Source organism: Vanessa atalanta, chromosome 18 (genome assembly GCF_905147765.1).
Source record: "Vanessa atalanta chromosome 18, ilVanAtal1.2, whole genome shotgun sequence".
Classification (NCBI taxonomy): Eukaryota; Metazoa; Arthropoda; class Insecta; order Lepidoptera; family Nymphalidae; genus Vanessa; species Vanessa atalanta.
The window spans coordinates 7,688,980-7,713,797 of NC_061888.1; the positions used below are offsets into that span (position 1 = coordinate 7,688,980).

The window sequence follows — 24,818 nt, forward strand, 5'->3', positions numbered from 1 at the left end:
AACCGCAACATTACGCTGGATGATTCAGGATCGCATATGACTGTAGCGGTCACGCATCAGTGCGACCGGTTTTGCCTCGGCCGCTGGTGACGTCACTGAACCATAATAACACTCATAGCACTAGTCACTCACTATGATGTTACATCAAATATCATTAGCGGGAATACTGAGAATAAAAGTCGATAAAGATTCGTATTAAATTTAATCGATATAATTTATTTCGACAAAGTACATAAAATTATCTTTGACAAGTGACACATTCAGGCTAAAACGCTAGATCGGCAAAATTAGCACAATTTAATGCACTGATTGACGAAGGTCAAATCAATTGAATATTTAAATGTGTTACGCCATTTCTACTTTTAAGTCTAAAACAAGAAAATAAAGTTTTCAAAGCAAAATAGGTATGTATATATATTTCTGAGAAATTATTATATGTTAGTTGATTTATAATATTGTGGTCATAAATCGTTCCATGAAATTCCAAGCTAAACATGTTTCCATTCAAATTTCTATTTATAATCGTCTGACTTCACTCGAGTCTGTGCTGGTTCCCCACATTGATATCAACAATACTAGTATTTCTGTTGTAATGTGTTGTAATGAATAAATATATCGTTATAATACAAGCGTATGTGTCGGTTGAAGTTTGTACAAGCGTCTTTATAAGGAACATAATATCTCGACACCTACAATTTATACTACGCTAACTCGAATTTTGGTGAAAATCGTTTTTTTGTGCCAAGTTGCTTAAAATATATTATTTTTTATGTATTAATAAAATCGTGAAGAAATATACAAAATTAACAAAAGTTACAAATTTATACAACGTTTAAATCAATCGATTTAGATTACGCTAACAATTATTAGAGGAGTGTGCGCACACTTTCGAGTTAGCTTAGTATAAATTGTTAGTGTCGATCTATCTTCATCAAAGATGTGAAAATAAAACCTTTAAATCATTAAGAAATACATTTTAGGTATAGCCAATAGACTGGAATTAGTTTAAAGGTCGAGGCTGAAGTGATGCTTAAATTTTGTGACGTTGACATGAAGCTTACATTTCTAAACAGTTCTAAATTGTTCAACACAGGCCTATTTTAATTAGTCGATGATGAATATGTAAATTCAAAGGTAAAAAACCTTCGGATTTGTAACGTCATGTCTGCATCCGGTGATTAACAAACGCCTTACGCACTATTTTAAATCGTACCTACCAGCTGTCGTTGATATTACGCCAACTATACAATTAAATACAATTGAGAATACGTTTGGTATCGTAAAGTCTTCAACGCCAATTGCCCTATATTTAAAAATGAACTAGTTTTGCATAACATTGATCCCAATTACAACACCATTAGTTTTATTGAAAATCAAGTGTCTGCGTTGGTTTATCAGCAACCGCGGCTTTAGAGGTCATGGCCTCCCCAACAAAATTGACAGACCTCATAAAAATAGAAAATTTTAAATCAGAGATGAATAACCCAGATGTCAAATATCTTCGGCTTTTCAAGAACAATGATAGTCTACTAAAACCGGTCCTTAAAAAACATCCTAAAAAAACATTTCAAATACTTTTCGTAAACATGTTTTATATTTAGCCATTTACAATGATCGTTTTTCTTTTGCGTGATATCATGTTCCTGTCATTTACATGTTTTTAGCGGTCGCTGGGTCAAGGTTCATAACACCACTCCTCTTGTTTACCGATCCATTAACGCAAATGCTTAACCCGTCCTTTGTTCTTAACTCCATATATTTTTAAAGTCATTTTCTTAAAGACTTCCTTTTTACAGTCGTTATCGTCGTCATTATCTTATCGTACGCGGGACTATTAGATGTAATGTTGGAATTTAATTTTATGTAATCTTCTGTTATGTAAACCTCAGTTGTAAGTAACTACAAATAAATAGATTAATAGATTAAATTTGTTCATTATCATTTTAATTTACTTAAAATTCGAATAACTGTAACTCTAGAGTAGTTATTTAGGACAGAATGGCGTCACAATTTTTAATTTAGGTAATAACCAACACTAAAATAATTAATTTTCCCCGTATGATATAATTAGTTTGTGACGTGTTGTTATTTTGTTTAACGTACCGAGAAGGTTACTAATGTACCTAAGCGAAATTATGTTGTAAATCAACATCCATACTTCGGGGAATTAGGTTATCATTAAAATTGGGTATCGATTTATTACGGACCATTTGTCGTGAGAGGAGATTCTCTATCCTATATTTATAATTTATTTATTTTATATTATTAATCATCTTTCTAAATTGGTAACTTCTTTAACCATTGTAAATAACATCTTCACACAGCTTATAATTGTCGGTGACGTCTCATTCGTCGTTATTGTTTATTTTACGAAGCGCATGTGTTCATACATGCAAGTTTTATGCAAAATGCCAAGGAAATAATATTAACTTATCATCTGTGATGTGAATAGGTACATTGTTTGCGACATATATTACCTAACGTGTATAAATAGACTTAGTATTTGTTACAGTATTAAAATGTGATATCTATTGTATTAAAATAGGTAATTTTATGTATCTTCTATAGCATCGATTAATGTCCTAATATAGTTTTATTAATAAATACCTTTGTTCCAAATTTAGCCATAAAATCCGGTTTTGTTGTAATCCGCAAAGAAGCCGTCCTGAGTAGGGGGGTCGTTGTGAGGCAGGTCAATGTACTGAAAATATTCGAACACTTTGCTCCTGGCATACACGTCATGTTATTTAAAACTGGCTCCCATTTCAGTATCAAATAAATGATCAACATCTGAGTATTCAGCGTAATATTACCAATGACTAATTTTGGGTAATTCGTCTCCCCATTTACGTTTATTACATTGCAGTTATTATTATGGAATAAATAATAAAACTACATTTATTAAACCGTTGAAAGCAAGTTATTCTTACGATGATCGAGATGGATTCATGAAATTAAAATCGAGTTAAACCCATTACGTGACCACCCGCATGTCGTAAACCACAACGGAATATTAATGATATTTGCGTATTAAATTGAAAAAATATTGAAAAGGATCGTAAAAATGGTTGTAGTATTTTTTTTTGGTGTAACTTGATGTACTTACCAAATGTTTTTTTAACGTGCACGTAAAAATTGGGAAGTTGATGGTTTGTATAGTTTCCATCGTCAATTTAATAAATATTATCATCAGATTACTGAATTCTAATTAAAGTAAGTTTTTACATAATTGATTATACAAATATGCTATATATTTGTAGGTAGCTCATATTCCAATTGTAAGAATGCCAACGATTTTCGTTATTTGATTAAAAGATCGAAAACTTAGAACGTTCTCATGGATATACTGCAAATTGCATTGCAAAGTCAAGCTTTTTCCATTACTATCGCCTTTATGCCGTTTAAAATAAGTATCATAGTATGTTCACACCTATAAATTCGGATTCATCACAAATGATAAGTGTAAGTTCCCACGCGGAATGCTCTGGACGGTGGTAAGTGGAGAGATAAATATTTGTAAACACAAGCATTAGCCCCTGACCTAACTTGTATTGTATGTATCAGGAGAATGGAATGTCTGAGTGTTTGTATTATTTAGTAACAACAAACAAACATTAATGAGAAATTATTGTCAAGAGTATTTTCTTACGAATAAAAACCCTTTAAAGTTTGTAGCTCACGTTCTCTTGGTTTAGGGAAAATAATTAAAACTGTTATTAAATTATCAAACTGCAATTTATCAGTTATGCACTTTGAATATCAAAATTACCATTAATCGACTTTTATTAAATTAATTGTTTTGATTGATATATTATTTATTTAACTAGGACTAGAACAAGTGACTCATTGCGATAGGAATTCAATTAATTTTAACAAATAGGAACCCAGACATCTTTCGTGGCACATGGCCTGCTCTCGGCGCTGTGTCCCGACGAAAATAGACAACTTGCTATTTATAATGTGCGTATCCGCCCTGCGCACGCGCACGCGCACCGCACCCGCACATTGACGGCGTTCGCGTAAATATGGCGCCGATTTATAGTATTCGTAATTTGGAACGCTCAGATTTCAATCAAAAGACCCTATACACTTTAAAGTAGACATTGCAGTTTGGTTCATATCATTAAATTATTTATTAATGTATGCTTTAACTTTGTATTTTATAGATTAGATAATGCATAGATTTAGAATATTCATGTATACAGTTTCGAAAGAGTTGCGATTCATAAAAGCTAATTTAGTAGAAAGGCTTTCAACTAAAACGGATGCAATCCATCAGTCATAGTTTAACCACAAAGGCCATGGGAAACAGATAGTTTGTCAGAAAACCCACACCTTTCGTTTTTGGAAGCCATTGTTATATGAATACGCATACGCCCTCCAAAAACCGTAACAAAATATAACATTCCAAGCGCGCTATAAATCTTAAATATAGTATGGCTTAAATTACTTCACGAGAAATTGACCAAACCGAATGAATTTGAGTTCGAATAACAAATTTCGATGATCGAAGACGACGAAGAGGCGCGTTTTAACATTATAAATGGAAATATCATGCTTAATTTACTTGAAAGTGTATTTTCAACAAATCGACGTGACGAGCCTAATAATTACGCAACAGTGATGACGTTATTTCGTATCTATTTTTTAAGCGCTTCAAATTTAATATAACCTTACATAGACTTTTGGCTAAAACATTTGTAGAATGAAGTTCTTTTTTAAATTATATGTATACGATGTCTGTGTATATAATATTATAGTAAAGAAACATAAAACCTATCGTAATCATTACTTATAAACTCTTAAGTTTTTTAGTTTTTTAGTAAAGGCAAATAAATACCCAATTTTTTTTTTTTTATTATATATATTCGTTTTAACTTATGTAGGTCATACTCATGGTACACACGCTTAAAAACTATTTCCTCAAAGATATCAGACAGTTTTTTTATCATAGTATGGATTTTACTGCGATCTCTTGTAATATCAATCGTTCTCTTAATTTTCTTAACAGAGTCTTGTCCACTTGATTTGCCTCAATAAATATAAAAACTCGGTCAGGGTCTAACGTGAACCTCGTTTTGGCTCATGTCTGTGTTCTGTAACCTTTACTCTCCGCGTCATGTGAATTAACAGCAAAATGTATCATCATAAAAATAATGACGTAATATAATCTGTTTAATATGAGGATATATTACTTTGTTATACAAACTTGTTTATTAATCAGCATATGTATTTTACAGGAAAATATCCTTCGTCAGTCGTCACTGATTTTAATTTTTTTTTGTGTTGATAATAAGCCTATTTAAATAAATACATATACTTTAATTATTATTTGTGTCATTGTCAGCAACTTTTCATTAAACGCTTTACACATTCATCAATTTTTAAAATGAACAGTTAATTCATTACTTTCTATACTGGACCTATAATTTTTATAACTGAGCCGATCTCCCTTTTTGAGACAGCGAAAGCTGGTTCAATACATCTTATGTGTAATGGTTGTACATTAAGAAAGTGTCACTTGTTCACTTGCATTATAATTAAACGTCGGTTCTTCTGAATTTTGAATAATTTGTAACGTCAAAATATAATACCACTAAAGTATTAACTATATTATACTATTATATTATTACTATTACTCATGTCGTAGTTAATATTTTGTATAGTCTTGAGAACTTAAATACAGATAGAAATAAAAATAGAAGTCAATCCCATACAATTACTATAGCAACTGTTATACCAGATGGTTGTAATAATTTTTATGACGTTAATGCCGTGACTTATGATTTGAATTGTAAATCTCTCAAATAAGCTCACGATTGTAAAATTAAAGACAACGGCAATCGTATTAGTAACTTTATAAGTTTTCTCATTTTCGCAGGGTAATGAATATTTGAAATATCTGAGGAATTAATGACTAAACTGCCTTTGTCCTCTGCACATAAACTTAGCGATAGAGAACTTTGTTACGAGTGTCAGTCATAGGTTAACGACTTGATTGGCCAAGATGGCGATCTGCGAATGTGCTAAGTGAATGATGGCAGTCGTTACTCCTACATACTCTAATATCGGTACCTACTCGCCCGAAGTGTATATTTAGCTTTGTAATGCACTCCATCCAATGCATTTCCCACCATATCGTGCACCTAAAACTGAGATAGTAAATGTTTTGGCAATATGTGAGAAAAATGATGATAAGATAAAATTTATCTGCGCAGAAATATTTCTCCGAGCTTCTTTTTATAATCTCTTTATCGGTTAAATATTAGCTTAACCAAGATTTGTGTTACATGTCCTCCATTACATACTTTTGTGATGAAATGAAACATACACTTATCAATAGAGTACATTGAACTCGATTCTGATAAGGAATCCTTAGGTTAAAATATTCATTATATTTTAACCTGAGGATGTAGAATTTCATTTGAAACAGTTTTGAGGTTTCGAGGAGTTTGCTTGTTTAACCGTAACACGCTAATAAGTGGCTTCGGAATATCTCGCCTCAATTGATAATTGCTCCACAATTCTTAATTGTAGCGTTTCATAGACTATCTAATTAGTAGTCTCGTGAACACGGTTACTAAGCCAATAATTAAGTTCCGTTTGTAGTTTTAGTCATTCCGTTTGATATTAGTTGACCGTGATATGATTGCTACGTCAATTCGAAAACAAATATTTAGAGAAGAGATTTATTTTTTATTGTAATTTTGAAATAATTATTGAATTTAAAACTAAAATGTTACATCATGTATATATTTAAGGGTTTTCCTGTGTAAAAACCATGTTTGTATAACGTGTATGTCACAAAACTCATACATTTTTAAATAATGACAAGTAGGTACAGGATAAAGTCCTGTTCCATATTCATGGAATGCAATTATATTAATTGGGTATGGAATAATAACCATAATAACTAAGTGATAAGTATAATTGTGAAATTAACGATCATTATACTAACGATGGAATTTTAGAGATGTTGTCTGTGTATGTAATTAAATATAAACCTAATGCGTGTTCTGAATTCTCTTCTAATTTCTATAACAGTGATCACAACCGTTTCATATTTCTGATGATCTAGCTTATTAAATTATGAAACAATTATTCAGTTCAGTGTAATATTTAGATAATCTGCTATGACGTTATCTGTTTTATCTCTAGAGACCACTTTCACTATTCGCCCACCAAATTCACAGGAGTAGGCGCATGTTGTACTATATGCTAATGGCATGTCACAGTATTGTTTTTTATGTGTTTTATTTTAATGCTCATGTCTCTTTATTTTGAACTAATTTCTATTTCATTGTTTCAGGTAAAGGTAAGCTCGATTCGTCCAAGTCAGAGTCTTCAGATTAATTTCCAGTGGTACTATAAGTAGAGAGGTTCAGTAGGTACTTCTATCTGGTATCTTTTCTTCCATAACTTAACGATTATTTATACTTATTCTACTTCATGTCTTGATTTGATCTCCAATGCCAATATTATGTTGAAATGTGAAACAGACGGTCTAAATCAAACCTTTACTCAATTAGTCAATTATTCAAGCTTTTTAATATGGTTTCGAATTACTATAACCAGCTGTACCATCGTAATGAATGAATTCAATGACTGGCCATTTAAAAGCGACCTTTTGATTAAATTCTTGTGGGCGTTTGTAAAGCTTCATAGCCCCTTTGTATTTTGAACAAAATTTTGATATTGCAATTGTATAGACTTAAAATACAATCTTCATAAAATATTTGGTCTGGTATTTAACTTCACGCATGACAAGCACAAGTTTTTGTTTAATGGCACCCGTCCTGTTATTTCTGTCGGTTTCCTGTTATTAGTAGCAAATGGAAAAATAATTGTATTCTCAACACTCGTCCACGCGTTTAATTGTTCAGTTTATCGTAATGAAGAATTACGTAACAACGTCATGTTAGTCATTTTTTTCCACTTATGACAAATCAGGTAGTTTGTTTTTTATTTATACATATTCATAAAAATATTATATTTCTCTCGTGATTTAAAAGAACTTTCTACTTAACCTCCAAAAATGTAAACAATGATTACATATCATTAGGCTCAAAGCGAGATATTATTCAATCTATCTTAGTTGAAAAGTACGCTGGTAAAACCTGGACGATTGGACATGGACATGGATTCAGCGAGTTTATCTATTCATATATTTTATCTGTTATTATCTATTCATGTTTACTTGACCTAATGCCGCGTTTTCTATTCTGCTTGATAATTCTCTCTAAAATTCTAGAAAAAACACTGATTGCCAGACATTTCATGCTACAGGTTTCCTATATGCCGATTTTATTTTAGGGATGATATCAAAGCTTTTATCTTTTATATAATAGTCATGACACTGGGTAAATTGAATACTCCTAAACTTACCAATAATATCTCTTTTGTGGGCAATATATACTTTTTTACAACATAATTACCCAGAAAACAATTAAGCTTTCTCTGTTGCTTAAAAAAAATGTTCAATGAACGTTTATGTGCAAAAGGTTATTATGAAATTAGCGCGTTCATGTATGATAGCACACCTTGGAAATGAAAAGATCGACCGTTGGCTGTTTCTTTAGAAATTGTAAACATTAACAGAGTTGAAAAAAAATCTGAGTCTAAAGAACGTCGGTTCTTTTCGGGTTATGTTATTCAAATTCGACTTAAGATATATGTATCTTAAGTCTTCTTCTATCTAAGTTCTTCTTTAGTATCTGGTTGAGAAATATAATGCGGTTAATTTCATTGTTAATATTAACTTAACTACATTAACAAACACCTACATATTGAACTAAATCCTAAGGCGTCAACCCACATTCTCGTCTCGAAAATAACAAATGCCCAATGATGAAACGCAACTTATATACTCTTTTGATTATGGCTTTATACTCCTAATGAGACTCTCAAATGTCCTGAATTTTGTCTTTGATCTTAAAAGTCGCAGACGGCGCTATGCAAATAGCATCATCTCTCAGACGATAAACATTTCGTTGAGACTGTAAATTTATGTAATAGATTTATTCAACAAATGAGTATTTATGTGTGTTTATTTCTAAGCGTAAAAATATATTATTTTTATCCCCATCATTGTTGCATATTACGAGTTATTGCCATTGCGTCATGCTCCAACTAAAGCAATGTAATTATTGATATAACCATATAAGGCAATACAAATCGTTCATCCTGGCGTTGCATTGACGACGTTATAGATGATAGACGAGGCCGGCTAAAGGTCACCTTATCTAAATGAAACAATGAGTAATGCGAATGTTTATATGTTCCACTTAGTGCATAACGATAACATGTTACTACGATTGACGCAATTAAAGTTAGGTATTTGAGAGAGATATTTTTATATAAGTAATAATCTAGTCGATAGATCTTATTCCATGTTTGATAGCATTTGTTGTTTGTATATCACGTGATTTTTTATTGAATTGAAAATCATATGCACAATTACAACTGATATAGTCTGATACTACATTTATTCTGAATAAACATAGAATTTGCATTTAGCAAATATACAGTAGATGAAGGTATACAGTTAGAGGAGTAATCGAATCCAAAAATTGCAATTTATAGAACGTTTACATTGAGCGTGGTTCTATAAGTTCCCTATCAGGTGGTCGGCTGCCTCCACGACGGAAGCCGTGGGTGTTGATCGTTCGCCCACTTAACGCTTATGTCACCAATACCTCTCTTCATATAAGGGCAACTGTTTGGAATTCTACGCTGATGTTACTATAGCTACAATGTTTTGTTTGTGAAAATCTTAGATAATATCACAGATACTTTACTATTTGTAAAGATCTTTGAAACAAGATTTTGGTCTTCATTTAATAAAAAAAAAATGTTTTGTTTTAATGTACTTTGTCACGTATCTCATCAGCGCGGTATCTTTTTCGTACACTCTCACTTTCTCCAATAGTATTTGTTGTAAAATAATTACTCGCTTAGAGAAAGTTAGTGAAATCAGACAACCATATATATTTTTATTGTTACAGATGTGATCATGATATCTAACGATTTTTTAAAAATGCTGATATCATCATTATATTAATATTGAAAAGATAATTTATTTGCATGATTCAATATAAGACAATTCCGTAATGCAACTGCGTAACAATACATATTTGTAATACTAAAATGTTTATCTAACAAACGTCTACCAGTTAGCATTAGGATGGTCCTGACGAATAAGAATTTTCAGTAGCAGCTCGAAGGTAGGAAGTTAGTACTGCTAAATTCCTGTAAGAAAGCCAGATCTCTCGATTTGTGTCAGGGATTCTTGTCGCATCGGACTTTAACAATAAGGCAATAGAAACCGAACTTAAATATCTCCTATTTAGATAAATAGTCTTTGAGATGAAGTACTGCGGGCGAAATTCGGTCAGGATATAATTTAAAAGATTATTAAAAACATTGTAAATGTAAATTTAAACAAATCTTTCAAATATGTATCAAGTTAATATATGTTTAATAACCAGCATTAGCGGTCAGTAGTTATTAACAACGGATGTATTATTAGATTTATGAAAAGCTTTCAATTCTCTCTACCTTATTTCAACGCAATAAAGCTCAAAGTGACGGTCTTTGTATGAAATATCATGCATATCAGTTGTTTATAATCCTTAACGTAATCTGAAGTCGGAGCGTGCTGTGCAGTACAACGAAATGCTAAGAATAAAAAGGTGTTCTGCAAGGATATTTTATGGGTCCAGTCGTGTAATTGCGTGCTTTTATCAGGTTATTCGATTTTAAATTAAAAAATAATCATTAAATTGAGTTTGAATTTGTTTTAATATTTTCTTGTGGTCGAACTACAAAATCGTTTCAATTTAGAAAATCATTAAATATTTTTATATTGACCCCAAAGTAAATCTTTCGAGTCCAAACAAAAACCATGAAAGCGTACGCCTGTTTTCCTTTTGTTTGTTTAACAAGTCACTCAGAGATTTATTCACTTCAACAGATAACGGCTCGTTTTAATTACTTTGCCTGTTTTATATTTACCGAGCATACATGTTCGTGTAAGCAAGCTACTTAAACTTTAGTGCGGAGTCGTCTGCGTAGTAACATTTTAGTAGATATTTATTCTGTAAAGTGCAAACCGTGACATTACGACCGGACTAGCTCGTGGCTTTAACATCCGCTAGATTACCTTCAGCCTTTAAAATAGGTCAGTGTGTATTTTTATTCAGGTATATCCGAAACCTGGGCTATCGTTAGTAACGAAAGTTGGACAAAAGTTGTAAACTATTAATGGTCTCGTGGCCAGTTTATTTGTAACTACATATTGTTAAAGTTGCTGTCTGAAAGAGATGGCCAAAATCCTCTACGTACATTTAGGTGTTATTATTAATACATGTATCCATGTGTTATAAAACCTTTATATATATAAAACCTTTTTATAAATTATCATTCATGGTTCTTTTTTTAAATACAAGATATCATTTCTTTCGTTAAAAAAATCTAAAATGTTTTATATTCAATTCTAATATCTAGTTCAATTCAATACTTATATTCTATATGGAATAAATTGAAAGTTAACCAATATAGATTGTGTCAATCATTATCAAGAACTTATATTTATAGTTGAGAAACTTCCTACAATTTTGCGTTGATATGTCATTAGGTTCCATATAAATCATTATACGTTATGCTTAGATAGCTCAGACGATATCATTGAAATATTCCGTCGAGACGCCAGTCCAGGAAGCGACAGAAATAAGCCGTCTTGTCCTACATAACTGTCGATAAACTCGAGAATATCTATATAATTAGTGGTGACTTACGAAACAATACCATCATAAAGAAATTTGTTTGAATTAGCTACGGTTTGTGTTGAAACAAGCTGATGTTCTGTAACCTATTAGGTTCGTTACATTCGTGACCGCAATTACTATTGACTTTACATTGTAAGATAAATACGATAAATTTTGTAACGCGTGTGTTACATTACAATTACACGTATCATTTATGACACACACAAATACGAGAAATGATTCGAGAATAAGTACACAAAAAAAAAAAAAATTGATGTCCTTCAGACAACCTTTTGTAAGGCATGGATAATATTGCAGTTTACTTTTATTTATAAAAAAGTTTGCAACGATAGATAAGTTAACGGTGCATAATCCAATCAAAAATAGCTTATGAATTCCGATAGATCGGAGACATTCTCGGTAATCACTCGCTAACAATTCAGAGTTGCTAAGCGTCTATTTTAAGATCATATGCATGAAGAATCGAATATGGCTGTCTGTATTTAACGAGATAACCATACTGTTGCAAAATAATCTTTATGTTTAGTAACGTAAGACCGTGATGATGATGAGTGTTTCGTAAATACTTAAGGCTTGTTTGCACCTCGATATTGACATCGCCACCATTTAAGGTACAGTTAAAGGACTGTTGGAATAATTAATTAATCTTAAGCGAACAGCTACTTCGATTACGTGAGGGCTAATTAAAATACTTTGATGCGTATCTCAAGGACTCGTGTAGTAACCTCTTCGTCTTTGGTTTATCGGTTATCCTTATCGCTGATTAGCGCTATCTTAATAAAATTGCTCGAATATTTTCTGTAGCATTGCAATTGCAAAATTTTTTGTGTGTATTCCCATTGACTTGCTTACTTGGAGGTATTTTATTTTTGTTATAACTTCTTGTGTCATTAAAACTTTCAATAGGTTTTCCCTTTCAGGAATTTACGTACATAATGACGTCCCTTCAATGCCTAATGGTTTTACGTTGAATTTGCCTAAGTACATTTAACCACAATGACCACAAACGTCATCATAAATTGTTATATATAAATTTGATGATATATATAATGTAATTTTACATATAAATTAATGTCTAAGAATAAAAATTATATAAATTAGATAGAATTATGATGATTGGGGGTCAAACCCAGGTTTAATTTTTGTTTATAATTCATCTCGTGCTACCAACCCGCATTGGAGCAGCGTGGTGGAATATGCTCCAAACCTTCTCCTAAAAGGGAAAGGAGGTCTTAGCCCAACAGTGGGTAATTTACAGGATGTTAATGTTAAGTGTGTGATAAAATTTATTTGAATTGATGTCATCCGAAACAATTTCGTTCAGTTTAAAGTAGACTACACAAAATATGCACGATACGTATATATTAGTGTACCGGTATCAACGCAAACACAGGAGCACTTTCGATTCCCTGATTTTCATTATCTGATTGAATCGGCAAGTCAATTCAGCCAAAGGAGGACCGACGGATTAAGATTCTCTCTGAGGCACGGGGGTTAAACACGGCATCGAGGACCCTTATGCGTTACGGTCCGTCGACGCCTATGAGTCGTATCACGACGATAATATGTATTAAATGTACATGTTGTTTCCTCCCGAAAACGTCGACAACGTCAAAAGTTGCGTCACTCGTAGGGGTCGTCCTTAGTGCGGGCGCTTTCTAAACCCAAACGGGGCTCCCAAAATTTGGTTTAATTCTCTGTATTAGAAACCAGAATTTAATGTAATGTATTATAAAATATCGGGCCTCTACTGTGAATTTTGACTGAAAAACACAATTTTTAGTAACCCAACCTGGAATTTGAGAATAAATCAAGAAGAAGAAGAATGGATCAGCTTTATAATCTAGTCACTAGGTCTACGAGGGAGTTTAAATTAAAGCTCGTACTACGGAAGGATTACAAATCGAACTGAGGATGCAGTGACTGAGTATTATTGACATAGAAGGCTCAATCAAGATACAAATATGGGTGCAACGGTTCGATCTGTACTTATCAAGTCACCACTTAGTCTCAGAAAAGATTGGAATGGTTTCTACTAAAACCTCCTTCAAATAAAACTTTTTATAGTTCTATATTTATTAGAAAAATATTTTTTATCTTTAGTAATTTTACTACTGTTTTAATTTAAAAACATTCCTTTGGAAATTTAATGTATCTTTTTAATAAAGAATAGTACAATTCAGATCAAAATTACTTTTAAAAAGGTCGCAACTTAAAAGATAAAAAAAAGCATTGTCATTGTCCTTACTTTGTTTGACCTTAACGATATTCAAGAAATTCACCATATTTTACACTGGTCACTCTTAGTCACGGTCCATAGTCGAGGTCAAGTTTTGAACGGCCAGTTCTAAGAAATACAAGACTTTATTAATAAACGTCAAATCTTTTTAATCTGTGTCAAAGTTGTTTCCATTTAACCTAACGTTACTACTAGTGTCCCGTGGTTATTACTCGCGTTCCTTTGGTATCTTTACATGGAATAATAAATATCCTAAGACCTAACAATATTAACGGAAGGAAGACGTTCTGAAACTTGTTTTTAGCGATAAGAAAAATGAAACGATAAATCTATCTACGAAAATTTTATTTTGTGTTTTGATATACTTAACCGATTTTAACGCAATAAAGACCTAACGGTTGTCACTAAACTTATTTTACCTGTTTATAGGTCATTTAGGACAACACAGACAAAAACTGTAGTAATTTTTTATATTGGTAACTAACAAATATATAACTTGAAATCAAACAAAAATTCCGCAGCAACGTTACTTAAAACTCAAGTTCCTTCCACGTTAAATTCCGTCATCTTTGACATGCACAAATTCCAAAAACTTATGTATTATTGTATTGATTTATCGTCCCTGTTTAGTTTTAAACCGTTCTTTTTTAATTTCAATAATCTGTGGTTATTAGAAGAACCGCTCTAAATAACAGGAAAGTTATTTTAGTAAATTCCATACAGCTATGGTATTTTACGAGTAACTGTTAAAACACGACGGCGATGTACTAGTGTTAGTGAGTGACGGCAAGTTTAAAGTTCAAATTTTAAGTGTCGTGCCATATTTACGTTGTCTCTTGACATTTAGTCGTAACGTAATAATATAAATCTAATGTCCGTTAGGCAATTCTGTAACAAGAAACTCGAAATTCACCGAACAGACCACGAGCGTGAAATCTCGGAATGTGATGCGAATTTGACTATGAATAAAATTTATAGGTTATACGTATCAAAATGGCGACTGTAAGACAGTTGTCAATATTTTACGAGTGAGATACGAAGTGAATACAGAATCGCATTGATGGTTTGTTTATCTTTGATGCGCATAGAATGCATGTTTATATCATTGTGTTATATAGCTCCAATGAATCACGATGGCGCGCCCCTCTACTTTAAATTATGATCGTCGTAAATTAGTACGAGTAAGTGACATTCGTGCTTACAGGATGTCTTAGTGTGCGTAAGACGACTAAGAGTAAAGTCAGCAGAAATGAAATTAGATCATATCTGTTAAGTATAATTTATTAAAACATTAGTGTTTAAATAAATTAATTGAATGGATCTATACTGCACTAATTACGAAATTGATTTCTATAACATTAGCTATAGAAATCAATTTCTTTAAATATAAATACAGCCATTAGGCTGTATTTATGTTTAACGGGTTATTAATTAAATGAATTGTTACTGATTTATCTCCTGCTTAATTTTTTTTTATGAAATCGTTTGCCTTCAAAAATGGGCTACCTGATGGTAAGTGGTCATCATTACCCACAGACAATGGCGCTGTAAGAAATATTAACCATTTCTTACATCGTCAATGCGCCACCAACATGGGAACTAAGATGTCATGTCCCTTGTGCCTGTAGTTACACTGGCTCAATTTAAATCACAACAATATTGAGTACTGCTGTTTGGCGGTGGTATATCTGATGAGTAAGTAGTACATACCTAGATGGACTTGCACAAAGCCCTACCACCACTTTGATTAACCAATTCCTGTCAATCAAAGTTTATAAGTATTGTTAGGTAGAGACGTTAGGTTTTTAATACATTTTTCATTAATTGTTGACATGTTTAACAACGTATTATACGACGAAATTTATACCCTTTCAAAGTAAGTGGTACGCACTAAATCTTCGATTGTAGAGGGGAATAAATAAGAATCCATTTAAGATTTTACGTTGAACTTGTTACGCTTGTACCTAAAGTTTTTAGTTCAATGGACTCATGAGTCATTTCATTTGGTACAGAATATAATTATGTGAAATTAATGTCATAAAATGATATCAGATTTAATTTAGATCATGGCTAATATTACAATACAAATATCGTTTAATCAACGTACATTGGATTAAATGTAGCGACTAGTTATAACGCTAAATAAAACAAACGGTTGTATTCTCGTAATTTTTGTAAAATTAAAAACTCCCTTTATAGTATAGTCAAATACTCAGCTACTTCAAATTTGCTATGAAATAGTTCACGCTGAATGTATTTTTGATTGTATACTTTTAAATTTCGTTTCTTAATTATTTCTAATTTTGCAATTGCTACTTGAATAAATCAAGCAAGCTAAGCAATAAATCCTAAAAGCGCCTGTTATGCTTCATTTATGTTTTTTAACTTCTCAACTACATACTTTGTGAATAACTGTACCCTGACGAAGCGCCAACTTAAGTGACTCATAAAAAAGAAATGAAACAAGACCGAGTTTACCAGAAATGACCAGTATATCTTGAACTCTACTTTTTCTTTGTTATACGACAGAAATACGATTGTTTCTAGTATCGTTAGGTTTTTAGAAGAGCTATCCAATTAGGTAAACTAAATGTTAGCTATAAAACTTGAAGTATTCACCAATAGGTACTTAAAATTAAATAAATATCGGAATCAATATTAGTTCTTCGCTAAATCGTGAGAAACGCCAATGACGTCACTAAGCTGCTGGTCGTTTCTAGTTGTTTTTTTTCTGACCGACAAGCTGTGATGCTAAGACCGGATGATGAAGTTTTGTACATTTTTTAACGTCATACTGTTCGAACAGTAATACGATCAATCTTGATACTGTATACATTTCTGTTAATATTAGCGTCTGCTATGTACTTTCGACTTTCAAACAAAATTATCAAAGATAAAACAATGTTTGCTAGTACTTTTCTACTATATTTAATTATATGTTTAAACTTTGAATATAATCATTTCAGATTTCAAAAAGGATTGGTCAGATCACGCACTTTGGTGGCCCACACGCAACAAATGGCTATCCAGACCGAAACACACGCTGGACCAGTACGGAGTCCACGCAGATGCTGCACTCCACTTCACTCCGATGCACAAGCCTCTGAGAATACAGCTCCCAGACTTGAGATATATCGATTGTAAAATTGACTTTTCTATCGATACGTTTAGTGCTGTAATGCAACTTTGCAAAAGTCTTGGTAAGGCTACACTAAAATATTATCAAGATATTGCAAACATCTAATATAACTATCAAAGTACTTATTCGCGTTTTATTCCTTATAGGTATACGGCATCCAGAAGAATTATCATTATGCTATCCTTTGGAACCGTCTCACTTAAAGCAGAATTACCAGAATTTGAAAGAGGCTAAAAAGATAAAATCAGTTCAGGCTCCAGACACGAATACGTTCATTGCAGCCACAAGAGGTTCTTCAAATAGTTTGGATAGATCTCTGGCGTGTCCTGCTACACCACCGCCTCCTAGATCTTTATCTGCTACGCCCGTAGCATCACAACAGGTAAACTCACAATTGGCTTTGTATATCTTTGTCTGAAACCCCGATGAAATATCTCATAACATTAACATTACCGATTTATTTATCTTTTATCAGAATGGAACACTGCGTCGCTATGGTGGCCACATCTATAGTACACAGAGCGATGGCTCTAGCGACGGAGGTTATTGCGGAACCCCACCACGAGCGGCATCTCTCGACGCTTTGGATTCACTTGCGGAGTTGTCTTTGGCCGATTCTCCCCTTGAACCAGATAGCCAATCGAGGGAGTCACTTCTAACACCGAAATCCTTGATGGAACGCGCTAGAATGAACGTTGGGTAAGAATGCTGATAATTAATTGTGTGTGAATTCGAAATTTATTTGGCCAATAATATACCATATTAAACATTTTCCTTTATATTTTCTTTCTTTTCCAGCTGGTTAGATTCATCATTGTCTATCATGGAGCAATATGTACGGGAATGGGACACTCTACAACTTCGTTTCAAGTTCTATTCGTTTTTCGATCTTACCCCGAGGGCTCAGGATGCATCGAGACTGAACCAACTTTACCAACAAGCTCGTTGGCAAATTCTCAATCAGGAAGTTCATTGCACAGAGGAAGAGATGTTACTGTTCGCTGCACTTCAGGTAAAATATCTAATCATGTTAAGAGCATCACTTTCTTAAAAAATATTTACTTCCGTTTCACTTGGCACAAAACACACTGGACATTTGTATTTTTCCAGCTCCAAATTGAATTACAAACGTTAGCTGGTGGTGGCGTGGATGCGAATGATGGATCCCAAGGCACTGGAGCAGCAGCGGCTCCGGAAGACGAAATTGATGCTGCGTTAAGTGAACTGCAAGTGCAGTTGGAAGGAGGTCCACCAGCTCGACCTGACATCACACATGTGCCTGAACTCGCTGGATATTTGAAGTACCGAGGGTGAGCATTTATGAGGAAGCAATATTTACTTGTAATTTGTTTTTCTCAATTAAGATTTGAGTATAAGAATTATTTAAGATTGCCATATCAATGAGTAAAAGGCAATCTAAAGGCCATAAATCACATCGTTTTAATATAGGAACTTTGAATTATTATGAATAAGTTTTAAGCATAGATTTGCACTAAGGATACAATCTTCAGGCACCTCATATAGGCATAACAATAGAAGTAAAGTAATAATGGAAATAAAGGAATTAAAAATGCATCTCTTTCTCGGCGGTGAAGTGAATTCCTCCTCGTGTGTATCCATAAGCTTTCAACCTTGTTTTTGTTTTAAAGTAACGCAGCGGTTGACAATTAGTTATTAAATGGATGTTCCCGTTTTTATTTTTGAATTGCGTAATTATCCTGGTCTTGGTGGACTTCTTACTTTGGGGCTAATGTACCATAGTCCAAGTCTGTCCCTTGTTATTTTATTTTATAACGATTTAATAATTATGTATTTTTACAATTATGTAATGAATATTTATGTAATTACGTATTATGTATGTTGTTTAATTATTTTATTTTATCTATTTCCCGTACGGCGGCGTGCAAAGGAAGTGTCACGGCGATAACTGTATGATCTCGTAAGACTAGTTTTTTACCCCAGTCGACCCCTTAAATTAGCATGTATCTCAATGGCATAATGACTAAAGATAAACAAACTACAGATTTACATATTCCACGCGATTTGCTAATAGCTCCGCTATGTATATATTGAACTACAAACAGCGCTTGATTGATATATGTATATGTATATATATATATATATATATATTTATTTATTTATTTATTTATTTATTTATAATATAACACTATTCTAATTAACTTATATACACTTTGTTTTTACTTCCGATGATCTGATAGCGACCATAGATTATTTTAGATCTCGACCAATTGTAACATGTTCAAAATCAAGGTCAAAGTAGTTTATTTGTCTCTGCCATTGGCTATGGTACAATAATACTTTATATGTTTTGTATTTGTTAAACTTAATGTAAATAATATTGTGATTTTGAATTTACAATCTATTTTTTATTATAACCCTTTTTATTTGTTGTTTAACTTTAAAGTTATGTCTAGTACATTGTGGATTAATTTTATGATTTCATTATACCCTGATTTATGACTAAAATAGTATTACACTGCATTATTTTATATGTGTACCATAATTTTAAATATTTATGTGATTTTTAAAGCTAATGTATTTATTATATAATGTTGTTATATAATATTAAGATATATATGAAGGAAGTTATAAGGCCATAATTTATTCAAAAAAGTGAGTGTCAGAATAAGTGGAGGGTTGGACTCTATGCTTATTAAACGAAAAAAAAAGTATGATAAGTGTATACTCGGGCTTCGTGGCAATTACTAGCTAATCAGCCTTAACTTTAGTGTCAAGTAGTATTTATAAAAGTTTATGTGTTTGTTTCGCTATCATGTTATTACGACTGGATTTTTATAAAATATTAATAAAATTAAGTACTATTTAGAAATAAATGAAATGTTACAATGATATATAAAAATAGAACGTGATGTAGAAATACACTGCAGTTGCTGCAATAGGTTTACATATATCCTTATCAAACGGGCAATGTCAAATGAATTTGTTAATGTGTAAAAAATGCTGGACATTGATCCAACGACAGTCGAACACAGTCCGATGTGTAGTAAAGGCTTTATATGTGGGAATACTATACAATATGTAATAAAGAGACAATGATAGAAGTAATTCTGTTACATTTTATAGTTTTTTTTTTATTATTCTGAGCTATCAATTTCGTAAAATGTAATAACAAGGAACCTGGAAGTTTTTTTTAAAGGCAAAGGTATTGCACCGTACAGCTTAGACTTAAAAAATTTAAATGTTACCTTTATTTACTGGATGTCAAATATCGTACAGACGTCAGCGTTTCACACTGCGGGCGTACAAGCGCGGCTGGGTGTCGTGTCGCGACGGCGTGCTGCGCATACACGCCTCGCGCGACGCCGCCGCGCGCGGGGACACGCCCTCCTACGCCGTCGAGCTCAGGGGCGCCGAGGTACTGTCGCTCGCTATACTTGTACGCTAGTCCCCTAAGCAGCAATACGTATTATTGTATTCTGGTTATATAATACAAGGGACATAATAAACTTAGCTCCTGAAAATTGTGGTGCATTGGACATAAAAAATCTTACGGCGCCAGATCTATGGTTGTGACCTTTTAAATGAAGTCGTTTAAGAGACTTTTGTGTTTTTAAGCATTTAATTTTAATTTTTTAATATTAATTGCGATATAACAATAAAGTTGTTATTATATTACATTTAAACTCAATACATTATTAAATTCAATTTAAAAGTTTAACGTTATGTTATTATTATAGGTAACACCAGACGCACATCCAGCTTCTGGTCGATATGGCATCAAATTGGAAGTACCCGCCGAAGATACGATGCATGAAATGTGGCTGAAATGTGAGAATGTAAGTTTATTTTGAACATTCTTAATTTAAATGCAAACAAGTTTTTTTTTATTTAAAATTTTTGTGTACTGAAAAAGATAAACAGACAGAGCCAACACAAATTTGGTCAAGAATACTTTTGTTTAATACAAAAATCCCTCTTAGACCCAAGGGTTGAGATGAGCTGATGGTTCTATGAAAATTTATCAATTGTAACTTATTTTTACTACCTTAAAAACTATCGATCAAGTCACAATTGTTTGATTACGTAATTATAATCAAAATGTGATTGGACTACAAACATCAAGACTTTGTATTGTTGTGTTTAGGTTTCAAGTTTTGAACTGAGTTTCTTGCCGGTTCTACTCGGTTGAATCTACATGCTATGGTGGTAGCTTAAAGTTTAGTACAGTTGTGTCTTTTAAAAGTCAGCTTTTTTGATTAAACTGTGTAAAAATGTATTTATACTTTTGCCAGTTTCTAAGTGCAGAGGTGACAATTTATTATCTGTATGTAAAATAACAAACTTAACAAAGTTTTGTGTTAATAATAAAGATATTCATAATATTATTTTTTACTATAGGAGGACCAATATGCCGAATGGGTGGCGGCTTGTCGTCTGGGCTCCCGCGGTCGGTCGCTCGCCGACTCGGCCTTCACCACTGAAGCGGCTGCGGTTAAGACCCTGCTCGCTCTACAGCGGCCCCAGCCCGCAGCCGCGCTGAACCAGCACAGCTTGCCTCATCTCGATCACCTGCAGCCAGAGAACTACTTGGCGCCGCGTTTCCTTAAGAAGTTAAAGAGCAAGGTAATTCTTTCGCTAACTGCAGCTGTTAAGATTGATACAATATTCAATACATGACGACTTATGTTCATCACGGCTGACAATTAATACATTACAGACTTTGTGACATTACATTGGATTTGTATTTTTTTCTTACCCAATGTCTTTGCAAACGTTTACCGAAACATATTCTTGGGTATGAAATAACCTCTGGTAACATTTGTTTGGTGTTACAACGAGGAATTGTAAGCCCACCTTTCAAAATAAAAGTGATACAATAAATAATTTCAATTAATATATGTTCCCCAGTTTACTCAACGCGTTTTGGAGAGCCATGCGAATGTAAAGGACCTGCCGCTGTTGGAAGCGAAACTGCAATACATCAAGACTTGGCAGAATCTTCCAGACTACGGTCAAACGTTATTTGTCGTACGTTTCATGGGTCACCGCAAGGACGAAATCATCAGCATCGCTAACAACCGCATCATGAGACTTGACCCTAACACCGGCGACCATATTAAAACATGGCGTTTCAGTACCATGAAGGTTAGTAACAAAAGTAAATTAACAGTCTATTGTTGAACCAAGGCTTTTCCACTACACTCTAATGCTCTAGAAACGTGAAAAAAATAGTTCATACAAGTATAAGATTTCTCACGAATTTTGAAAATTCAATCGGGCTTGCACGGATTTCAATATGTATTACGTGATTTAGTAATCAGTCAATCATTGCTGTCACAGTGATCAGTTAAACGATAGGAGAATTATTGTCCTAAAATCAAATCAAATCAAGTTTATTCAAGTAAACTTCACAACGAAGCGTTTTTGAATCGTCAATTTTAAAATACTACCACCGTTTCGGAAAGCAGCCTCCAGCGAGAAGAAACGGCAAGAAACTCGCATAGTTGCTCTTTTCAAATAAACAGATTTACAATGATGTTTTTTTTACAATAATTAGTGTCTTGTGATGGAAACCGAGCCTAAGTCCAGGCGTTTTTTTTTCTAAAAAGTACTCTTTTAATGAATAATAAGACTTATTTATTAATTTAGTCTTAATAAACTTTTTAAATTTTGTAAATGGTAAAGCGCCACCTAGTGACGAGTGACAACAATGTAGATAGATTAAGATCTCCTTATATAACATGTGCCATGCAAATGATATGGTAGGTCAAACTGTATCAAACGCTATTAACTTAAAACAGATATCCATCCATTTTGATAAGAATAGATAGAAATAATAGCTTTGGAATGCACTACCCACTGATATTCGGTAGTCTAAATCCTTGTCTATCTTTAAGCATCGTTTGAAAAATGATTATCTATCCATCTCTAAATAATGTATGCAAGTAAGATTTAATATCAAGTTTGTAATTATTTACATATATTTTGATACTCTACAGTTATTATATAATATATAATTGTAGAATACATATTATATGTGTATTATTGGAATGTAGTTGTATGTAGTTTATTGTTACACTTTAATATAAATATTCTAATGTTATAATTATTATCTGCTCTCTCATATCTGCACTTACCTGTTTTCTTTCTAAGCTTCTATTACCAAAGGTTGTCTGTGAGACATTGCTATAAGCGATAAGACCTCCTTTGCGCACCATTTCTTAAATATTATTATTTTCGGTATCTCTTATGTACTCATATGTTGTGCAAAAAAAGTATTTAAATAAATAATTATGTGTATTTTCTTATTTCAGGCTTGGAACGTGAACTGGGAAATAAAACACATGATGGTACAATTCGAGGAGGGCAACATTATCTTCTCAGTTCAATCAGCTGATTGCAAAGTCGTCCATGAATTCATCGGAGGATACATATTCCTCTCGATGCGTTCAAAGGATGCAAACCAGACGCTCGACGAAGAACTATTCCACAAATTGACCGGTGGTTGGACGTAAGATTTTATTAAATATGATAAATATTAATTTATTAACAGGTAACATTATCTGTAAAGATTATATTTTTCGGGAACTACAGCCTTGTATGCGTGCCTTGAATGTCTTGACATCCGTATTTCTGTAGCCTGGTGCTAAAAGGACCAATGTCACTAACCCTTCTGATAAACAGAATAAAAATGAACAGGTATTGATTGTTTTATTTAACATATGACTTTTTGCATAGCGTTATAGTGATGGTATTCGTTAATGTTAAGCTTATGCCATGTGGTATAAATATATAGATTTGGCAAATGATACAATCTTTACGTTTTATGAAAAAATGTACTTTGGCCCTTTTAGTACCAAGTTATACATCTGTAATAGTATTTTGGACAAGTTTACCACTATTTAAGTATTTTGATGTAAAAAACTAAACTTCAGCACAATTTTATTAGAATTATAAATAACACATATATAAAGGTTGTCTCAGAAGAGGTCTATGCATGAATAAAGTTATTTTTTATATCGATTTAATAAATAAAAATGTTTTATCTTTAGACTTTCAATAACTAGATCTTAACAGTAGTGCTTCCATTTCAATATTATTAAATTGCCAAATATACTGGACGCAGATCTACTATATAGCCTCGACTTTCTACATCACTTTAATTTACTATATATATATTTTTAATGTCAATTAAAATAATTTTAAGGATCTTCATTGGATATGAGCTTCTATTTTGTAGATGATAAAGTTTATTTTAGCTAAGCTGCGACTTCTCATAGATTTAAAAATCAGTAAACAAGTGCCATCACACCAATATCCGACAAATTTAAATGTTCATGACTACAATATGGTGCTTTATAATAAATAAATAGAATTAAATAAATACGAGTGGCCTTAATGTTCATAAGAGATTAATAACTGCTTTCGCTGATTAAGTTTATGATTTTATTCATTGTAAATAACATTCAACTAGGCTTACTCCAGTGTAACGTATTTAGATGACAATTATATAATGATCGCTTGAAAATGTGTACCTATGAACTGCAAAGATATATTATTGTTGACTACTAGTCTCATTGAAACGGCATGAAATGCTTATCAAGTAGAGATAATGCATGGTGAAATATTAACAATATTACAAAATATTATACAAATTATTGTACAAATGTAC

The 24,818-nt window shown here is 32.6% G+C and overlaps 2 protein-coding genes across 2 annotated transcripts in view; one reads left to right on the plus strand and one right to left on the minus strand.

The window, feature by feature from the left end:
• The window catches only part of LOC125070927 (neuroendocrine convertase 2), a 110,733-nt gene extending 110,632 nt beyond the window's left edge, over positions 1-101 (minus strand). The window contains exon 1 of the mRNA XM_047680947.1: positions 92-101. The gene's annotated coding sequence lies outside the window, so the exon portion shown is untranslated. The remainder of the gene's footprint in view (positions 1-91) is intronic.
• Positions 1-24,818, plus strand: part of LOC125070926 (unc-112-related protein) — a 30,490-nt gene extending 5,672 nt beyond the window's left edge. The window contains exons 2-11 of the mRNA XM_047680944.1: positions 16,990-17,225; positions 17,311-17,546; positions 17,640-17,863; positions 17,963-18,176; positions 18,275-18,474; positions 20,423-20,561; positions 20,884-20,982; positions 21,545-21,769; positions 22,055-22,291; positions 23,461-24,818. Coding sequence (XP_047536900.1) covers positions 16,990-17,225; positions 17,311-17,546; positions 17,640-17,863; positions 17,963-18,176; positions 18,275-18,474; positions 20,423-20,561; positions 20,884-20,982; positions 21,545-21,769; positions 22,055-22,291; positions 23,461-23,661 — 2,011 coding nt within the window. The 3' untranslated portion in view covers positions 23,662-24,818. The remainder of the gene's footprint in view (positions 1-16,989; positions 17,226-17,310; positions 17,547-17,639; positions 17,864-17,962; positions 18,177-18,274; positions 18,475-20,422; positions 20,562-20,883; positions 20,983-21,544; positions 21,770-22,054; positions 22,292-23,460) is intronic.